At 44.9% G+C, this 19247-nt stretch overlaps 1 protein-coding gene across 6 annotated transcripts in view; it reads left to right on the plus strand.

Moving 5' to 3' along the window:
• LOC111145520 (nucleoporin 214) overlaps positions 1 to 19247 on the plus strand; it is a 99547-nt gene that overhangs the window by 59705 nt on the left and 20595 nt on the right. For 4 of the 6 annotated variants that reach the window (XM_022500413.1, XM_022500410.1, XM_022500412.1 and 1 more), the window contains exons 26-30: positions 674 to 752; positions 3540 to 3630; positions 5824 to 5885; positions 8003 to 9817; positions 11554 to 11624. In XM_022500413.1, the coding sequence (XP_022356121.1) occupies positions 674 to 752; positions 3540 to 3630; positions 5824 to 5885; positions 8003 to 9817; positions 11554 to 11624 (2118 nt within the window). The remainder of the gene's footprint in view (positions 1 to 673; positions 753 to 3539; positions 3631 to 5823; positions 5886 to 8002; positions 9818 to 11553; positions 11625 to 19247) is intronic. The other 2 variants (XM_022500414.1, XM_022500415.1) reach the window with 1 other exon arrangement.

Consider the following 19247-nt stretch of genomic DNA (forward strand, 5'->3'; position numbering starts at 1 on the left):
AGATGGCTGAAAGGTAGCTTAAGCTATCTCTGACATCTTCCCTAAGAAGATTTCTCTGCTTTCTCTGCTACTTTCCATGTCTCTGAGATGAATCATTTCGGATTGTGTTTGAGATTAGACGTTAGAATTTGCCTATTGTGAGTTCTCAGCATGGCTCTGAGCCTTCGTTTGCCATGACTTAAAATGGCATTTAAGCAGTTAGCATCTGGTCATGCGTCTGGAGGGTTCCATGTTGGCCTTGGAGGACACCTGAGTAGGCATAAATCATAACAAATGAGTAAGAACATTGTCCAGAGATGGAGAAGTGAAACAGTTTGGTTTTTTATTTTACTATAAATCTATTGAGAGCCAGCACCCATTTCATTCATTCATTTACTCAGCTGCCTGATAATCTGGTGCCTCTTGTGTGCCAGGCACTGTGCTGGGCACTGGGAAAATAACTGCATAGGCAAGACTGCATTCTTGGAGCTTGCAGGATATTCCTGTTTCCATCCTCTAGTACGCCCTTAGACACAGCAGGCATTTAAAAATACTTAAATTGTAAGGATTTTTAAAATTACGCTAAATAAAAGTATTTATACTTACTTTTTAATGATGTTCTCCTTTTACATGTTTCTTTTCTAAAGGATGGCTAGTGGTTTTACATAAATGTTCTGCTTGTGTTCTGTTACAGGGATCGCTGATAAACTCCCCGAAGCCAGCAGCACCCGTACCAGTGTCTGGTCAGCTGTCATCAGGCGATAAAGCTTCAGGTCAGTTTGCGTTTTTACTTTAGTGAAAAAAAAAGGCAAAAGATCCTCCCCCTATACACACAGCAGTTCAGCGTTCTAGATCACAGAGGCAGTTGACATAGGATACTATTGAAGAGATCTTTGGAAGGCCTCAGTCAATGAACAGTCTCCAGGAAATCAGTGAGCCTTTCATCAGCTCTGCACACTTCTGAAATTTGAGCGCAGTAGGAGAAAAATCTTCCTAGAAATGCTTTTCCTAAAAAGGAGCAACAGTGTTGTCGTCACCAGCCTTGCTGGAAAGTCAAGAGGGGAAGGGAGTGGTACATGACCTGTATTGTTCTACTAAAAGGGATGAAAAATCCTCTTGGTTCACAGTGAAAATTCAAAGCTGGTAAAATGCAGAAGGTAAAACAGATGTGTTGTGATAGAAGAGGTCAGGGTAAATGTCAGTATCAGATTTTATGACCTCACGTACTTCCCAGTACCCACTCAAGCTTAGTCATTCTTAACTAAAACTTGTAGTTTTTGTCATCCCCGTTGGTGCTTTGACCCAGGGGTCCACATTGCCCAAACCACCTGGAAACACAAGGTTACACATAACCTGATGTTGGTGTGACATCCTCCTCAGCGTCCCCTTCTGTTGGCGCCTTTTTTATTACCCTTAATTTGGCATGTGTTACTTTCTGCTTCAGGGGTCTTGTGCCTCCCACAGCTCTGAGTTTTCGCCCCACCTGGGACTCTAGCATTTGTTTTCATTCATGCCCTCAAGTGGGTCTCAGGGCAGATTCTGTTGGCGACAGAACCCCGCACATTAGCAGCCTGCTTTCTGTCATCCCTGCTCAGCCATACAGTCATTCCAACTTTCTCTGTAACCGAAAGCTGTCTGACTAGATACTGGGTTTATCTTCAGTAAGTAGTCCTTGCACTCAGGAGAGCCATTAGCGTGTACGCCAAAGGTGTATTCTAGAATTTGGATCAGTGCTGAGCCACCACTGTTGCCATGCGAGCTCTCCACGGGAAGGAGGTATGTAGCACTTCTCCACGGGGATCTAAAGTTAACTGAAGGAAAAACTGAGCAGAGTTGCCAAAGACTATTGAGTCATTTAGGATTAAATTAAGAAGTTGGTTTCCATTTCTCGCTAATGTTTTAGAAAGTTTTTGAAAGACCCTATATCCCAGCTTCTTTCATGGACCGCTCTAAAGGGCTTTTTGTCACTCCTGAACTTAAGAACCGAGGAAACCTAAGGAACTGGCTTCACGCACATCTTACCCAGTTAGCGTGGTTGCCTCAACATTTCTGAGATGCATCACGTAGCAGCGATTGTGAAATACTGTCTTTCATTGCTGACCGTTTACTTCTGTTTTTCACTTGCTGGATAATCAAAGGAAAAGGACTTCTGGAGGCAGAAAAATGTCCCTGAGAAATGCTTTTTAAAAGTTTACCAAAAGTTTCTTCAAACATTTTTTTTCTGAAACCTCTATGGTTCTTTAAGAATGGAAATACCTTCATTGTTTTTTCTGATTATAAAACTATTATAGTTGCTCAAAGAAATCTACATGGAAGAGAGATGATGTAGAAAGTGAAAGTTGCCCATTAAATTCGTATCCCAGAAATAACAGCCCTTAATGATTTAATTTGTATATCTGGAAGGTTACTTCAGTGACGTTTTTCAAAGGAAAATGGCCATATCCTCCTGTATGTATTAACCCTCTTCCCGTTGCGCTAAATACTCTGTTCATCTTTCCATATCTCATACAGCTCTACCTCACTGTATCAGCGGGAGCCTAGGGCTTGACACTGCTCAGGTCTACCAGTACTGTGCTGATAGTTTGGACTGTTTCCGATTTTTCAAGAGTATAAGCAAGGTTGCATTGAATATCCTTACTACACACCACACTACATTATAGTAGTTTTTAAAATAATTTCACTAATATCTACCTTGGACTCATTTGAAGAGAATGTACTTTTTCTTCCGTTTGGTTTGGCTTGGGCTTTTTTTTTTTTTTTAAAGTAGGCGCCACACCCAGCGTGGACCTCATCCTGGGGCTTGAACTCAGGAACCCAAGATCAAGACGAGCTGAGATCAAGAATCAGATGCTTAACTGAGCCACCCAGGCACCCCAGTTTGGGCTTTTTAGATAAAGTGTCCCTCTCCCTCCCTCTTTTAAAGTAGAGCAATAGGAGGGAGATTGACGATAATCCCCCGAACTGTTCATGAGTACTTACAGTGAAATTGAACGTGAGGAAGAGGTTGGGTTGCACTTTGAGCATTCTACACTTCTCGGCATTACAGCAATCATGTATTACTTCTGTAAGGAGAAAGAAACCTATTTGTTAAATATAAAACTATCCTCTGTGAGAAATGAAGGGATGTAGGGAGAAAGTAAATGGCCATGAAATCATTACTCAGACATATTTCTCATATTACCCTATTTTTCTTTGGATTTTTTTTCCTTCAATATATATTACTTTTCTGTAATTACAAAACTTTATTATAAATTATAGCTTATAAAATTATAAAATTACTTTCAAAGGTTTCTATTTAAACTGCACCGGAATCATTTTGATAGCTTTTTTGGAAAGGAGGGTGGGGTGTGTGTTGGTTTGGAATTAACACTGACAAGGCCAACGAGCGAGCTTAGAGGCCTTCTCGCGAGTTTGGAACACACCCGCTGCCCTGGCCCCGACCCGACCCACCAGGAGAGCACAGCGGGGCCCGCAGGCTGGGGCCGCACAGACCCTCAAACTGGAACGGTGTTTCTAACAGCTTTTTTGTAATGTTCTTATTTTCTTTCCCACGATTTCAGGGCCAGGGGCAGCCAAGATAGAAACAGCTGTGACTTCTCCCCCGCCTGCTGCTGGGCACCTCAGCAAGTCTTTCTCATTTTCTCCAGCAGGGTCAGTAATGAACTTAAATTTCGTGGCAGATCGCCAGCAACCTTATAGATAGCTTCCCCCAGTCTTACAGTCAGAGGTATATTTATCTGCTTATTAACTGTGTGTGAGCCTGGAGTTCTTATCACTTCAATAATGCGTCCGACGATAGTAGCAGCCGCTTATTGTCCTGTTGTCAATCTACAGCTGACCCTTGAGCAACACGGGTGGGAAGGGCGCAGGCCCACTTACACACAGGCTTTTTGCCAATAAACAGTACGATGTCTTTTCTCTTATGATTTTCTTAGTATTTTTTTTCTCTAGCTTACTGCATTATAAGGTACAGGATATAATGCGTATAATACGTGTTCATCAGCTGTTGACGTTGTCAGTAAGGCTTCTCGTCAACAATAGACTATTCATAGTTAAGTTTTGGGGAATCAAAAGTTATACACAGATTTTCCACTGCGTGGGGGTGGGTGCCCCTAACCCCCGCATTGTTCAAGGGCCAGCTGTGTTTCCCATTTTCAGTTCAAGTTTATATGTGTGTTACTATATATTTCTTTGCTCTGTTTTTCAGGATAAGCCTCCTTTTCTTTGGGTAGTAGGTCTGTGTCAGATTCTGTGATTGGTCTTCCAGCTTATTCACCCTGACATAGTTGCCTTCTCACACCATTTGGGGCCGAGGTGTGACGTTTGGATTGGCCTGACTGTTTGAGAGGTCACTACATTAAACTGAGAGAAGTGATGAAAGACAGTAGCCATTGGAAAATCTGGGTCTTACATAGATAAGGGGAGATGTTCCTGTTCACTTTTCTAAAAGTAATGATGGCTGTACTTGTAAAGTTGAGTCATTTTTAAATTCGCAAATGTCTTCTAACCTTCTTCCATGGGAGCCTGGATTAACCTCAGAGGGCTCTTCTCTGTGCTGGGGGCACTTGTGTGGGATCCTGTGGAAGGTGCCTGCAGCGGGGAGCTAGGCTCTGTGGAGTAGAGACAAAAACCTGTCCAAAGATTTTGTTTTTGCCATTGGAGGGTTGCGTGCTCAGTTCCATTAGGAAAGCTTCTGGAGCTCTTCCATTTCATGCTTTTGTGACTGTAATCAAATTAACCACGGTCTCTCCCCTGATGTGAATGTGTTTCGTGTCATTCAACCTAACACGTTAAGAGCAAGGAAGGGGTTAGAATAGAATTTGAGGGGGGATATTATATATTATTTCTTCTTTTTGTCAATCACTGTGTTTTACACTTCTCAAAGATAGTTTGGAGCCAATTTTGAAGAGTAGGTCAGTGCCAGGAGTTACTGCTACTTTCACAAAGGCGAATCCTCACTTCTGTAAACGGGTAATCTTCCCAAAAGTTGGGGTCACTAGGTCAGTGGCTTACCTCTGTTAGATAAAATTCCTTCCCCGAGGTTGGGTCAAAGGAAGGATTTTTTTTTTTTTTAAATATGATAAAATGTTGAACACATCCTCTTTGATGGTCTTTGTCCATTCGTGGAAGGCAGGGATGGGTAGGAAAAACCAAAATCCTTATATTACTGTTTGATATGCTTGGCCCTTCATGTTTTGGAACTATGGTTTTAAATTTGCTATTTGAACTTCTGTCACAGTGAGTAGTCTCTTCTGGTTCACGCATGTGCTGAATTTTCTCCTTTGGCCATGGTGTCTTTACTCACAGTTTAAAGAAAATCTACAACAGGAGAGAGGGCTTGATAAAAAGTCTGGAAAGGGTTTGAACCGAATTTTCCCAGCTGAGAACTAAGAGTTCTGTCCAAACAGCAGGGGTGGTGGGTTCTATTTCCTGCCTTCTTCCATGCCCCCTGGCAGTGTGGCATGCTCCTGGCAAGCTCTCTGATCTTGCGGTGGGTTTTATGGGGTTCTCCCTGGCCCGGTTCCCTTGCCTCCATCATGAGACATGCCATCTGCCCTCACCACCATGCCTGCATGGACATTCCCGGTGCATTTCCATGACTGCTCCTTAGCTTTCCTGGACGCAGGTCCCCACCCAGACTCTGCCATGGAAGGCCCGGCCGTCCTTCTAAGCCCTTGACTCCCTCTGAGATCATACTTTCACTCTGCTGTCATTTATCTTCTCAGTTGTAAATTCCTATGAGCAGATGGATCGTGTGACTAAGTTGTAAAATGTGACATTAAACGGGCAGTATTGTGCCCCAGGTATTTGTTCCTCTTTAACTTCTCTTCTTACGCTCCCTAGGACTGGCTTTAATTTTGGGATAATCACACCAACCCCGTCTTCTAACATCACCACCACACAAGGTACGGTCTCTCTCTGCGGGGCGCAGCCGTCCTTTTGTGTTTCCTCTAAACGAATGCTGGGTTTTCATACAGATGTGTCGACATTTTCCTTGCTGCTGAGTCTTGCTTAACGCATCTGCAGTAAGTTCGGTGTCGATGTTGTGCATTCAGAATAAGCTGGATTTAAACTAAAGGGGAGGGCGTCTGTTGACTTTTTAAATTAACAAGGAAAGGATTTGCTTCTGGAAAAGCAAGGCTGTGCTTTCAATGTGAATATTAACGTGTGAATAAAAATGTCTTGCTCCATCTTCTTATCTGTAAGAGACCGTTCATCTTCTCTCCTGCATAAGGTGTTGGCAAACACACTGGTCCTCTGGTGTGTTACTGGTGTGTTGTTTACGTATCTATCAACTGGCATGTTTTTAATGTTGAAAAGAATTTAGGACTTGTAAAGAAACCATATGTGTTTTTTAGGTGCCTTCCAGTTCTTAGTTTAAGCAATTAAGTTTATTTTTCTTTTGTTTTAAAAAACAAGCTCTTATTATGAAAGTGATATATTGTAGAATCATGCCTTGTACCCCTCAGTTACTGCATTTCTGTTATATGTGCTTCTGGGTTTTTTGTCTTCTACCTTATTTCATTTAACACCATCCCTTTCAACTTTTCCAGTATTACTGGAAATCTTATATAAGTGTTATTTGTAATAGCTACATAATTTCTATCTTGTATGTATGCCGTGAACTACTTAACCCGTTTACCTGTTGGTAAATTTAGGCCATTTCTAGATTTTCCCTAAAATAACGCATTGGCCATGTTTCATCTGTTCATTCAACAGATATTTTTTGAGTCCTTTCTGTGTGCCAACCTAAGTGGTGGAGGCGTTAGTAAAACAGGGATCCCTTAAGATCTGGAGGGAAATTAGGGGGCCGAAAGCATTAGCAGACTTCCTAAACCTGATTTGTGTATGGCACTTAAAGGGTTGGTGGTTTCCTTCCTTTCTAGAATAGTGATTCTTAAACTGTTTTTGTAACCTTTGCCCACTTAGATATGGCAGAGTACCCTCGAGGCCCATCTCTTCCCTGTCCTACTTTCTAGAGGAAAAACAACTCAGTGGTATAAAAAGATTAAGAGGAACAAAATAATAACTGTCGGAAGCCATAAGTAAAAAACTCATAAAATGCAGTGGTAATTCTGTAAACGTTTTACTTAATACAAGAATAGAAACAACCTGAAACCATAAGTAACAGTACAACAGCAGTGATACAGGGTCTTTTGGGAAATTGTACGTGGGAAGTTGGGGCTTTGCAGCCTTCCCAAGAACAATATGGAGTTAGAAACGTCAATAAACACTGTAGTGGGTTAATTTTACCTTTAACTATCCAATTTTGGTTACTTACTGTTTGACCAGGCCTTGTCAGGGCTTCACCAATATTTCATTTAATCTTTGTAACAGATCTTTGAGGTAGCTACTGTTACTGTGTTTATTTTCCAAATGGGGAACTTGAGGCCCAGAGAGGTAAACTAACTTTTTCAGAGTTGCACCGCCAGCAAGTGGCAGAGTGCCCAGCTCCCAAGCCCATGTCCTTGACCACTAGACCATAGTGCCCTCTGTAGAGCTGCTTCCTGAGGTGAGCACTAGGACGTAGCCCTACATTATATGTGAAAATAATTGTCTGTGGACTGACACTTTCTTGGCCCATAAAAGACACAGGAGGAAATTCCATTTTGGATCAAGTGGCCAGGGGGGTCCATGGACAAGCATGGCGTCAAGAGTGTTATTTAGGAAGTCACACACAGGGGAAAGCGAGAGAAGATGCCGTTTTATTTCTCTTTTGGGATAATGCTGTGAATTTCATGCCTTCTAGATAGGATGGTTTATTTGTTAACACGGAGCGGTCATAATGACGGAACGGTCATCAAAAGGATATTTGTCCTTCTCACCTCGGTGAGCTCACTCAGAGCCAGCCCTGCTGTGGAGAAGCATGCACTCTGTTTCCCTGAGGAAGAGCGCTGTCACAGGACAGCCATCCCGACCGTATCAAGGGGAGAGAGACCTGGGCTTGGACACAGTCCGTGGGAATGTGACAGGTCAGGTGTTGCTAAGTCCAACCCACTTTCTAATTTATTTTTCTCTCCAGGGGCTACACCCCCAACTAAGGAGTCACACCAGCTCGACGCATTCTCATTTGGCGGGGGAGGCAAGCCCTTTTACGAGCCCACTGCTGAAAGCTCGCCCCCGTCTGGGATGACAGCGCCACCCGGCGCCGGAGCCTCTCCCGCCGAGCCTGCGCCTTCCAGCAGCCGGCCCGCGGCCCCTTCTGGAGTTGCTCTTTCTGCTGCCTCTGGCAAGCTGGAAACTCCACCGTCCAAGTTGGGAGAGCTTCTGTTTCCAAGTTCTTTGGCTGGAGAGACCCTGGGAAGTTTCTCAGGACTGCGTGTTGGCCAAGCAGACGATGCTACAAAGCCAGCCGCTAAGGCTCCGTCCACAAGCCTGACTAGCACCCAGCCGACCACGACGTCAGCCGTCCCATCGGGGTTTAGTTTTCCCGGCTCTCCCATGTTAGGGAAGCACGCAGAGCCCCCCGTGACCTCCTCTGTGACCGCTGCTGCAGGGGCACCTGCGGCGGCTGGCACAAGCACTAGCAGTTCCTCGACTGGCATCTTCGGCGGTCTGCCCCTCACCAGCACGGCGTCCCCCGCGGTGGGCGGTTTCAGTGGGACGGCCCCAAGTGGTAGCAAGACCAGTTTTTCCTTTGGAAGCCAGCAGACCAGTAGTACAGTGCCCCCGTCCACCCCTCCATCAGCGACAACTGCCGCTTCCCTTCCCACCTCGTTCCCCACCTTGTCGTTTGGTAGCCTCCTGAGCCCAGTGTCCGCTCCCACCCTGCCCGTGTCCTCTGCGAAGAGCACAGAGGAGGCCACGTCCTCGGCTTCACCCGAGAAGCCAGACAGCAGCGAGGCCGCAGCATCCACAGCTTCGCTTCTCGGACAGCACCCGTCAGCCCCCCTCCCCCCAGCTCCTCTACAGGCGTCCGACTCTGTTAAAAAAGAAGCTGCCCTTGTGCCCCCCGCGGTCAGCAGCCCCGGCCCTGCAGCGTCTGGTCCCAGTCTCATGGCCCCCAGTGCAGAGGCCACCCCGGCAGCATCTGTGGTCCCTGATGTCAAGACGGAGCCGGCGTCTCCTGCTCCCGTGCTCTCGGCACCCGGGCAGCCCGCTGTCACGGCCGCTGCAGCCCCAGGCACCGGCCCCGTGGCCGTTGAGACCCCGGTTCCCCCAACGACCTCCAGCTCTGTTGCCAGCGTTGCTCCGAGCCCGGCGACGGAGGCGGCAGCATTTGGGACCGCCACCTCGGGCTCCTCTGTCTTCACTCAGCCACCTGCTGCCAGCTCTAGCTCGGCTTTCAGCCAGCTCACCAGCAACACGGCCACTGCCCCCTCCGCCACCCCCGTGTTTGGGCAGGTGGCGGCCAGCACCTCCCAGAGCCTGTTTGGGCAGCAGGCGGGCGGCGTGGCCAGCACGGCGACTGCCACACCACCGGCCAGCAGCTCGGGCTTTGGCGGTCCTGCCTTCGGCAGCTCAGCCACCGGGGTCTTCGGACAGACGACGTTTGGGCAGGCCCCGGCCTTCGGGCAGTCAGCGAGCGGCCCCGCGAGCAGCTTTTCCTTCAGTCAGCCTGGGTTCGGCCCCGCACCTGCTTTCGGCCGGCCCGTGTCCTCCAGCCCGACGTCCGCCAGCGGCAGCGTCTTCGGTGCCTCCTCTGGCGCCAGCAGCTCCAGCTCCTTCTCATTCGGCCAGTCTTCTGCCAACACGGGGGGCGTGCTGTTCGGCCAGAGCAACCCTCCTGCGTTCGGGCAGAGTCCTGGCTTCGGGCAGGGAGGCTCTGTGTTTGGTGGCACCTCATCCGCCACCACGACGGCATCATCCTCTGGGTTTAGCTTTTGTCAAGCTTCAGGTAAGAATTTACAGAAGACTCCCTTTGTTCTCCTCCGCATTATTTGGAAACATTTGCAAAAGTCCTGTAGTACTTTCGAATTAAAGGAAAGGAAGGGAACACAAAAGAAAGACTCTAAATTCAAGAAGGGTGCTAAGAGCACCCGGTGGCCTCGGGAATGTCCTGGGCCTTGTCACCGTCACTGCAGTTTTGCTGCTCAGCAGACGCTCCAGTCTCTTAGCCACCGGAGTGCTTGTTGCGTGGGGAAAACACAGGCATCTTTAGTGTAAGGTCATGGCAAGTAATGAATGACGCATAAATACGAACCTTTAAATTTGGAACCTTTAAATTTAAATTTGGCCTCGAGGAGACCGATCTCATGGCATGAGATGCTAGTCGTGGAGCCAGAACCAGACTCCGGAGCGCCTCGTCCTAGTCCGCTGCCTGCCGGCATTTTATATCCTGCTTCCTCTGACGCCGTGCTGCTTGTCGGAAGGGCAGATCCTGACGTGTGAAAACTTGGGTTTGTTTCTTATTTTCCGTGTAATTAAAACAAAAATCTTTAAATGTTACTATTTTTTAATGTTAGTTGTGTCTCATTTTGGCAGCTGTTTCACTTCCCCAAGTTTTCAATAGCATAATTTGAAATAGCTTCTAAGTTTCACTTTCTGATCATTATCTTAGGAAAGGCATTTACTTCTTGAGCAGTTAGGCCGTGGGGGGAAGAAACAAGGATTAGTGATTTCTTGGTGGGCAAGATTTCAAATAACTGCTCATTCGTTCATTTGGTGATTATTTATTTGAAAATGGCTCAGTTTATCAGGAAGGAAGTTTTTTCCTGCCTGCCTTCCAACAAATGTTTGTTAAGCTCCCACTAAGTTCAGCTACAAGGACACAGGGCTGTAAGACAGTCCTGAGATCTACCTGCCACGTGTCGGGAGGCTGTTTGGCTCGTGGAACTTACAGGAAGTGTGATGACAAGGAGGAGGGGGCGGGCAGGGGGAAAAGCCCGAGGAGTCTTGCAGAGAAGGGTGTTCAACACGCCCTCGGGTGCATCCTTTTTTCTGAAGTCTGAACTTGAGAATCCCTCACGCACAAGTGTAATCAAACCATTCGAATGCAATTGAGAACCTCTGAAGAAATCTTTCCTTCAGTAACAATGCAGACAGGTAGCCGAGCTGTCTGCTCCAGGCCTGGAGGAGTGAGCGATTGAATTTCGCTTGAGCTCAGCTATGTAGATCAGTGACAGAGATCAGAGTGGAACTCCAGCCTTCTAACTCCTTGTCTAGGGCTCTTTGGGTAAAATACACAGTCCCCCCGCTAGTTTTCCCAGGCCCTGTTCAGAGCAGTGCCTCAACCATCTCAAGCCACCCAGAAGGAAGATGAACTACCCCGAAGGAATCTCTTATTTGAGATCAGAGGAAACCAGGGAGTAAAACTACTCATGATACTAAGTTCGTCATTGGAAAGACTCCTTGACAGCTAAGCCTAAGGAAAATTATCAGCCGCTAAACCCACCAGGGTTTAGTAGGAGACAAGGATTCAGTCCTCAGGACTTTGGAGCTTCTGCTACTATGAAATGTTAGCCATGACCAAAGGTCTTTATTTACTCTTAATGTTCTCTATTGCCTATAAAGAAATGAGGTGATGTATTATCAGGTGTCCTAGTACACCAGAATGCCATTTAAAAACAAACAAAATACTTGATGTTGTGAACGAGTTATCCAAATTAAACTTGTTCTCTTCTCATTTTACAGGTTTTGGGTCTAGTAATACCGGTTCTTTGTTTGGTCAAGCAGCCAGCACTGGTGGAACAGTATTTGGCCAGGTAAATAACATATGTTTGCCTCTGTTCGCGTCAACATGTAGCAGACCCATCCACCTTGTTCCCATACAATGTAAGCAGTTTCTACCGTGTGCCCAGTGGCAGTGAACAGCCTCACGTAGTTCTCAGGCTCGGCCTTCTTTAGCTCCCTTGGGGCAGCAGAAATCTCAGCCTCTGATTCGAGAGAATCACTGGTTTTGACCTTTCTTTGACAGTCCTCTAGGAAAGCACTTAAAAAGCTCAGTGCCTGGTCTCCATCCCTCCTCTGCCCGTTCTGCTAGAGCAGGGGTTGGCAAACCACAGTCCATGGGCTAAGTCCACTCCTCAGCCTTTGTGTGTGTGGGGTGTGTGTATGTGTGTGTGTTTTAAGGTTCTGAAGTTAAGAATAGCTTCCTTTTGATAATAATAATAATAATAATTTAACAATAGCTACCTTTTTAAATGGTTATTTAAGCAACAAGAAAAATATGTAACCAATACCATCCAGGGTCCCTGGACTAAGCTATATACCCTCCTTTTGGTGACTTCCTTGAGCTTGTCCAGCTAGTGGTTGTCTACGTGTGGGCACAGTATTGAGTGCTTTACGTAAATGGACTCACGTAATCATTACTGCTTCTATGAGGTAGGGGCTGTTATTGTCTCCATCCCACAGATGAGGATGGCGAGGGCCCAGAGAGAGTAAATGTACTGTTACATCATATGCCAGCTGCTTTCAGATCATAGTAACCCCTTGAGGAGTCCTTCTGAAGAAAGGCCCTCTGTATCAGAGACAATGGCGGCTTTCTGAAGGTGGGCTTGGCACATGTCCGTTAACTAACGAAGTGGCAGACCTATTAGATGTTTCTGCCCCATCTTCAGGAAGACGTTTTCTTTGTGCTCCCCTTCCTTCGAAGACGGGCTCTGCCCTGGTCTGTGATCTGTGGCAGGGAGAAGTGAAACTTCCCAGCTGATAACAGCAGGTTAAGTCATGTAAACCAAGTTCCTCACTGGAAACATCTAAAAATGGTGGATAAAACATAAAAACCACAGTTTTCAAAGCACTGGCAAGCTAATAAGGTATTTTACCAAGTCGAATGAAAAGAAAATGGGTCCCTATAGAAGTGATGGGAGCATAAGAGCCGATGTTGCCATGAGGGCATTTATTAATCTGAGAACATTTTAATTTCCTTTTTTAATAACCCCAAAGGGCAAAGGGGCAGAAATCACTAGCTGAGATATGCACAAAGAAGGGAGTCTGAAAGAGACCCTCTCCCACAATGAGCTGGGTCTCCAGATTTGCTGGTCTCCGCCTGTGAACGTAGCCTGGCAGGGTCCTGGGATGGTGGTGTCTGTGGATGTCTGGCGGAAGCAGCATAGACCCACCTTGAAGAAAAGTAACTTCACTCTAGGCTGCAGACAGTTTTTAAGGACACTGATTCCCACGCCTAAATTAATCACAAAAGGAAGCAAAGAACTATGAGCAAGGGCCAGGCTAAACATCAGACGTATATTTGTAAAGACTTTTAGACTTACAGAACAGCGCTGTTTTTTGCATGTTTAGTAGAAATAAAAGGCAAACTTAAACATACTGGTAAAGAGTAGGAGATAAGTGTCCTAGCTACATTGAAAACCAAATAGAACTGCTAGAAAAATATAATTAAAATTTAAAACCAGCAGATTAGATCCAGCTGAAGAGAACAGTTCTATAGTAGGGATCAGCAAACGTTTTCTGTAAAGGCCTAGATAGTAACTGTTTTAGGCTTTGAGAGAACCACATACTGTTTCCGTCCCAGCTGCTCGGTGCTGCTACGCGGTGCTGCACGAGAGCAGCCGCAGACAGTAACCGAGTGAGCGTGCTTGTGTTTCCATAAAGCTTTATTGACAAAAACAGCAGTCTGGACTGAGCCCACAGACTCTAGTTTGGTGGCCCTCGAACTGGAAGACAGGTCAGATTAAGTTACCTGGAATGCATCATGGAGAGCAAAAAAGATGGAAAATACACAAGAGAGAGCAAAATCTGAAAAGAGAAACTTAACACGTTTCATCAGAGGAGAGAAAGAGAAAGGAAGTGTGAGAATATCAGAGAAAAGACACATATCCCAAACCAGTAGAAAACAGTAACCCACAGATTCTAAAGTCCAACAAACACCAAGCAGAATGTGTGAAAGGAAACGGATTCCAAGACCCACCATAGTGAAGCTGCAGAGCTAGGAAGATGAAATGTTAAAAGCCTTCGGGAAAAAGACGGGTTACCTTCAAAAGAGCAGTAGTGGGGCTCACAGCTGACTTCTCAGCGGTGACAGAGCCAGAGACAGTCTAGCTATCTAGCATTTCTTTCTTTCTTTCTTTCTTTTTAAGATTTTTTTTGTTTATTTGAGAAAGAGTGAGAGAGAACGTGGGAAGGGAGAAGGTCAGAGGGAGAAGCCGACTCCCCGTGAAGCTGGGAGCCCCACGCGGGGCTCGATACCGGGACTCTGGGATCATGACCTGAGCCGAAGGCAGTCACTTAACCAACTGAGCCACCCAGGCACCCCACTACCTAGCATTTCTAAACCCCACCAAAGAAACATCTCTAAAGAGTGGAAATCAAGACCTTTTTCAGACAGATACTGGGATAATTTATGCCTAGCAGACCTGAAGGAAATTCTAGAGGATGTTCTTAAGGCAAAAGGAAAATTTGACTTCACTAAAATTATGGCTCTCTTAATTTTAGGGTAAAGCAAGCCATGAAATAGGAAAATTACAGCCTGTAAAACTGACAGAGTAATTGTATTCAGAATATATAAACAATACAAATCAAAAAGAGAAAAGTACACCCCCACCAAAATGGCTAAAATTGAAAGGGCTGACAATACCCAATATTGGTGAGGAGTGTAGCAACTAGACACTCTCATGTGTTGCAGAAGGCAGTGTAAATCCGTAGAACCACTTTGGAAAACCACCTGGCACTATCAGAACTGGAAACACAAAAAATTCCTCTTGAGCCGACATGTTTACTTCTGGATATGTAGCCAGCAGAAGTGAGGGCCTGTGTTCACTAGAAGGTAAGAATAAGGACGTTCATAGAAGCATAGTCATAATAGCTAAAAGCAAGAAACAACCGAAATGCACATCAGCTGAAGAACGGATAATTAAGTTGAGGTATATTTATACAGTGGAATACTGCAAAGCAGTGAAATCAAATGTGTGCGTGTACAAAACAAACTGGGTAAGTCCCGCAGACGTAGGGTTAAGTGAAATAAGCGGGACCCGAGAGTCCGTACTGTCGGATGACACTTACGTAAAGAGGCAGACACAGGCAAAACTTAGCATGATAGAAATGACAACGGTGGGTACTGTTAGGGCATTAAACATGGGGTACAGAGGAGTCTTCTGAAGTTCTAAAACAATGTTTGCTATCTTGACTGTTGTAAACACTTTCAAAATTCATTGAGCTCTCTACACATAAAATTTATGAACTTAAGCACAATAGAAAGAAAACAGGTAAAAGATTTCATTAAAAAAAGATACTGTAGGGGCACCTGGGTGGCTTAGTGGGTTAAAGCCTCTGCCTTCGGCTCAGGTCATGAACCCAGGGTCCTGGGATCGAGCCCCGCATCGGGCTCTCTGCTCAGCAGGGAGCCTGCTTCCCCTCTCTCTCTGCCTGCCTCTCCGCCTACTTGTGATCTCTATCTGTCAAAGAAATAAATAAAATCTTTAAAAAAAAAAAAAGATACTGTTGGTTGCACAGCCTTGTGAACGTACCTGATGCTACTGAATTGTATACTTAAAAATGCTGAAGTCAGTAAGTTTCATGTATATTTTATCACAGTTTTTTAAAGAAGGGGAAATGAGAAAACATAGTAAGTAAATAACAGTTACTTAGAAGACCAAGAAGGATAGTCAATTAGTAATACACATTAAACCAACAGAGATACACACACGTGTGCGACAGCAAAAATTCAGAGCCCAACAATACCAAATGCCAGCGAATATGCAGAGCAGAGGAGATTGACATACACTCCTGGTGAGGGTGTCATTTGGTACAACCACCTTGGAAAACAGTTTGGCGTGATCCAATGGAGACTGGCAGTGCCAACTCCTAGGTGTGTTCTTAGAGAAACTCATGCACACAGGCCCCAGGATACAGGGGTGTTCATAGCCACAATGTTCTAGTAACCAAAAACCAGAATCCTAGATGTGACCAGTATTCCAATGGATAGGTGAATTAGTATTACTCTGTAGGAGAATTTTATTCAACTATAAAAGTGACCGAACTGGAGTGGCATGGGGGAACTCACAGGCATGATGTTGAGCTAAGGGACAATAAACTTACTGTGATTAACTCAGTATTGGTTACTCCTCCCCACCCTTCCCACCCCCATATTCTTCTGTCGCAGACATTACGTTTATAGTTGGAGGGGCCACAAATTCAAGTCCATAGGTTTTTTCCTAATGACAGGCCTTCTGTGTTGTATTCATTGCTGTATCCCCAGTTCTTAGGACTGTGGCTAGCATATGAGAAGCACTGTAAAAACAAATGCAGTTTCGGTTGATAGAGGAGTCTCCTCAGAAATATCTAAGGATACAAGGCAGATTCTGGCTGGGATGCAGAAGACCTTAACTCCTGTTACGGGACCAAGCAAAATCCGGATAGTGTAATAATCACACTTATCCTACGGATATTGGAATTATCTCATGCTGTTCCCCCAAACCTGGTGGCACTTGTATATATCCCGTGGTTGGTTTTGCCGTTGGCTCAGAATGGAACCGGAGTTCTTCGCTTCTCCATGTGGCCTGTGTTTCCTTACAATGTGGTGGCTGGATTCCAAGGAGAAATTTCAAAAAAGAAAGGGAGCCAGGCAGAAGATAGATAACCTTTTATGACCTAGTCACAGACCATCGCTTATGTTGCGTTCTCTTCTTCAAAGCAGTTACAGAATCCCATCCAGGTGTAAAAGGAGGGCGATAGGCTTCACCTCTTACCCTAGAAGAGCACATGAGTCTAGAAATGTCACAGTGACCACCTTTGGAAAATGTAATCTGTCACAGTGGGACTCAGGAGTGGCAGAAAGCCTTGTGGAATTCATTTCCAGAGAGGGGAGCCCGTTGTAGGTGAGTGTGATGGTATAGCAAATTCTGGGAGCGCATGTCAGGTCTGAGTTTGGGAAGTGGAAGAGAGGCCTTGCTGATGTACTGGCTAGAGAAGGAGTCAGAAGTTACTGGCAACAATGGAGACAAGTAAATTAAAAGACCAGTAAGCACATGCAAACACCATTAAACATGAGGAAAATGAAAATCAAAACCAGAATGAGAATACCACTTAACACCCTTTCAGAGGCTATCATTTAAAAAAACAAACCTGAGAATAATGGGTATTGATTGACAAGGATGTGGCAAGAATGGAACCCAGCATTGCTGGTTGGAATGTGAAATAGTGCATCCACTGTGGAAAACAGGTCAGTGGTTCCTCAAAAAGCTGAACTTAGAATTACCATATAACCCAGCAACTCCACTACTGGGTATATACCCAAAGGAATTGAAAGCAGGAAGTCAAAGAGACGCCTTTCACCAGTCTTCACAGCAGCGTTACTCACAGTAGCCAAAAGGAGGAAACAACCCAGATGTCCATCAACAGATGACTGAATAAACAAAATATGGTCTGTGCATAAAATGGAATATTATTCAGCCTTCCAGAGGGATGAAGTTCTGATTCATATATACGTGGATGAACCTTGAGTGCATTATACTAAATAAAATAAGCCAGGCGTAAAAAGACAAATAATGTATGAGTCCGAGTATGTGAAGTATTTAGAACAGCTGAATGCATAGAGCAGGAAAGTAGATTAGAGGTTTCAGTGGCTGTTAGAGGAGAGAATGGGAGTTAGTGCTTAGTGATTGAGAATTTTGTTTGCGATGAAAAATCTTGGAAATATGGGGCGCCTGGGCGGCTCAGTCGTTAAGCATCGGACTTCGGATCGGGTCATGATCCCAGGGTCCTGAGATCGAGCCCCTCATTGGGCTCCCTGCTTGGTGGGAAGTCTGCTTCTCCTTCTCCCTCTTCCTTCTGCTCCCCCTACTTGTGCTCACTCTCTGCCAAATAAATTTAAAAAGGAAAGAAAAGATAAATCTTGGAAATAGGTAGTGATGATGACTGCACAGCATTGTGAATATAATTCTCACGACTGAATTGTATGCTTACATGGTTAAAATAACAATGATACTTTGATGCAGCCTTAACCTAATAATGTAATATACCAAAAACCATTGAATTTTATCCTTTAAAATCAGTGAGTTTTATGGTATATGGATTATATCCCAATAAAGCTGTTCTGTTTAAAAACAACAAAACAGATTGGAGTCTGAAAGGCTTACAGGTACAACAGTAATTTGTTTAATATAAAAATCTTCCCTATCCACCCCTCCCCCACTTTTGCCAAGAGAAGAGAAACAAAGGCAGGACCGAAAAGCAGAAAGAACTTGCACAGTCCTGCAATCTCTCACTGCCCAGAACTGTTGAATCCAAAGGTAACACTGCAGCCCAGCTGCCTCCTGGCTCCAGGCTCAGCCTTGTGACAAATAATTTAAACCCTAAGCAAACACGGAGGTGAATTCATTCTTCAAGCTTTGACTTGTTTCCAGATCAACTCAACACTTAGTGAAATGTGAATGATTGCATACTCACTTTGGGATACAGATGAAAGAGAGGCCTCTCGCGCTGCAGGAGAGCCGTGTTCTTCAGTCCCCACGCCACTGGTCTACACGCAAAGTCTTGTATACCAAAATATATGTATGTATGTATTTTACACAAATACCGCATAAATATTACATATAACATGAAAAAGCAAAAATAAAAGGGGGCATCCACAGTCGTATTTTAGAGAACAGCAAGAAACAACCTGTATGGATGATCCGGAGAGTGGAACTAGCAGGCAGAGACTTTAAAATAACTATTGTGACTGTCGTGCTCAAGGATTTAGAGGAGAAGGGAAGAACGGTTGACTAGAAATCTCGGCAGAGAATTGGCAATTATAAAAATAAATACTAGGTCTGGATCTGTATCTGAAATTTAATCTAGTATCGGAGATTAAAAATGATTAGACGTGACAGCAGAGTGAGTACTACAGAAGTACAGTGAACTCGAACACAGGGAGATATGATCTAAAACGAAGCTCAGAACAGGGCACCCGGCGGGCTCAGTGGGTAGAGCGTGTGACTCTTGATCTCAGGGTCGTGAGTTCAAGCCCCACGCTGGGCATGGATCCTGCTTTAAATTAATATATAAATAAGTAAACAACATTTTTTGAATGAATCTCACACTGAGAAAACCACTGGGCAGAACACGAGTGACCTGTGTAACATGGTATCAGGTATCCTGTTATATTTGTCATCAGAGTCCTTGGAGGAGAGGAGACAGAATGGAGTAGACAAAAAACATTTGAATAAAAATGGCCAAGCCTTTCCAAATGTCTTGAAAAACAAGGATCCAAAAATCCAAGAAACTCTGTGAACCCTAAGCTGAATAAATATGAGAGGCCACACCTAGACACATCATAGATAAGCAGAATTCTGAAAACCAAATACAAAGAGAAAAATTCTAAAGCAGCTAAAAAGACTCAGGCCATACAGGGAAATAATGTATTACGTGGTTATGGGGAGATGTTAAAT

The sequence above is a fragment of the Enhydra lutris genome, unplaced genomic scaffold (genome assembly GCF_002288905.1).
Source record: "Enhydra lutris kenyoni isolate GAN:26980312 unplaced genomic scaffold, ASM228890v2 scaffoldscaffold13, whole genome shotgun sequence".
Lineage (NCBI taxonomy): Eukaryota > Metazoa > Chordata > Mammalia > Carnivora > Mustelidae > Enhydra > Enhydra lutris.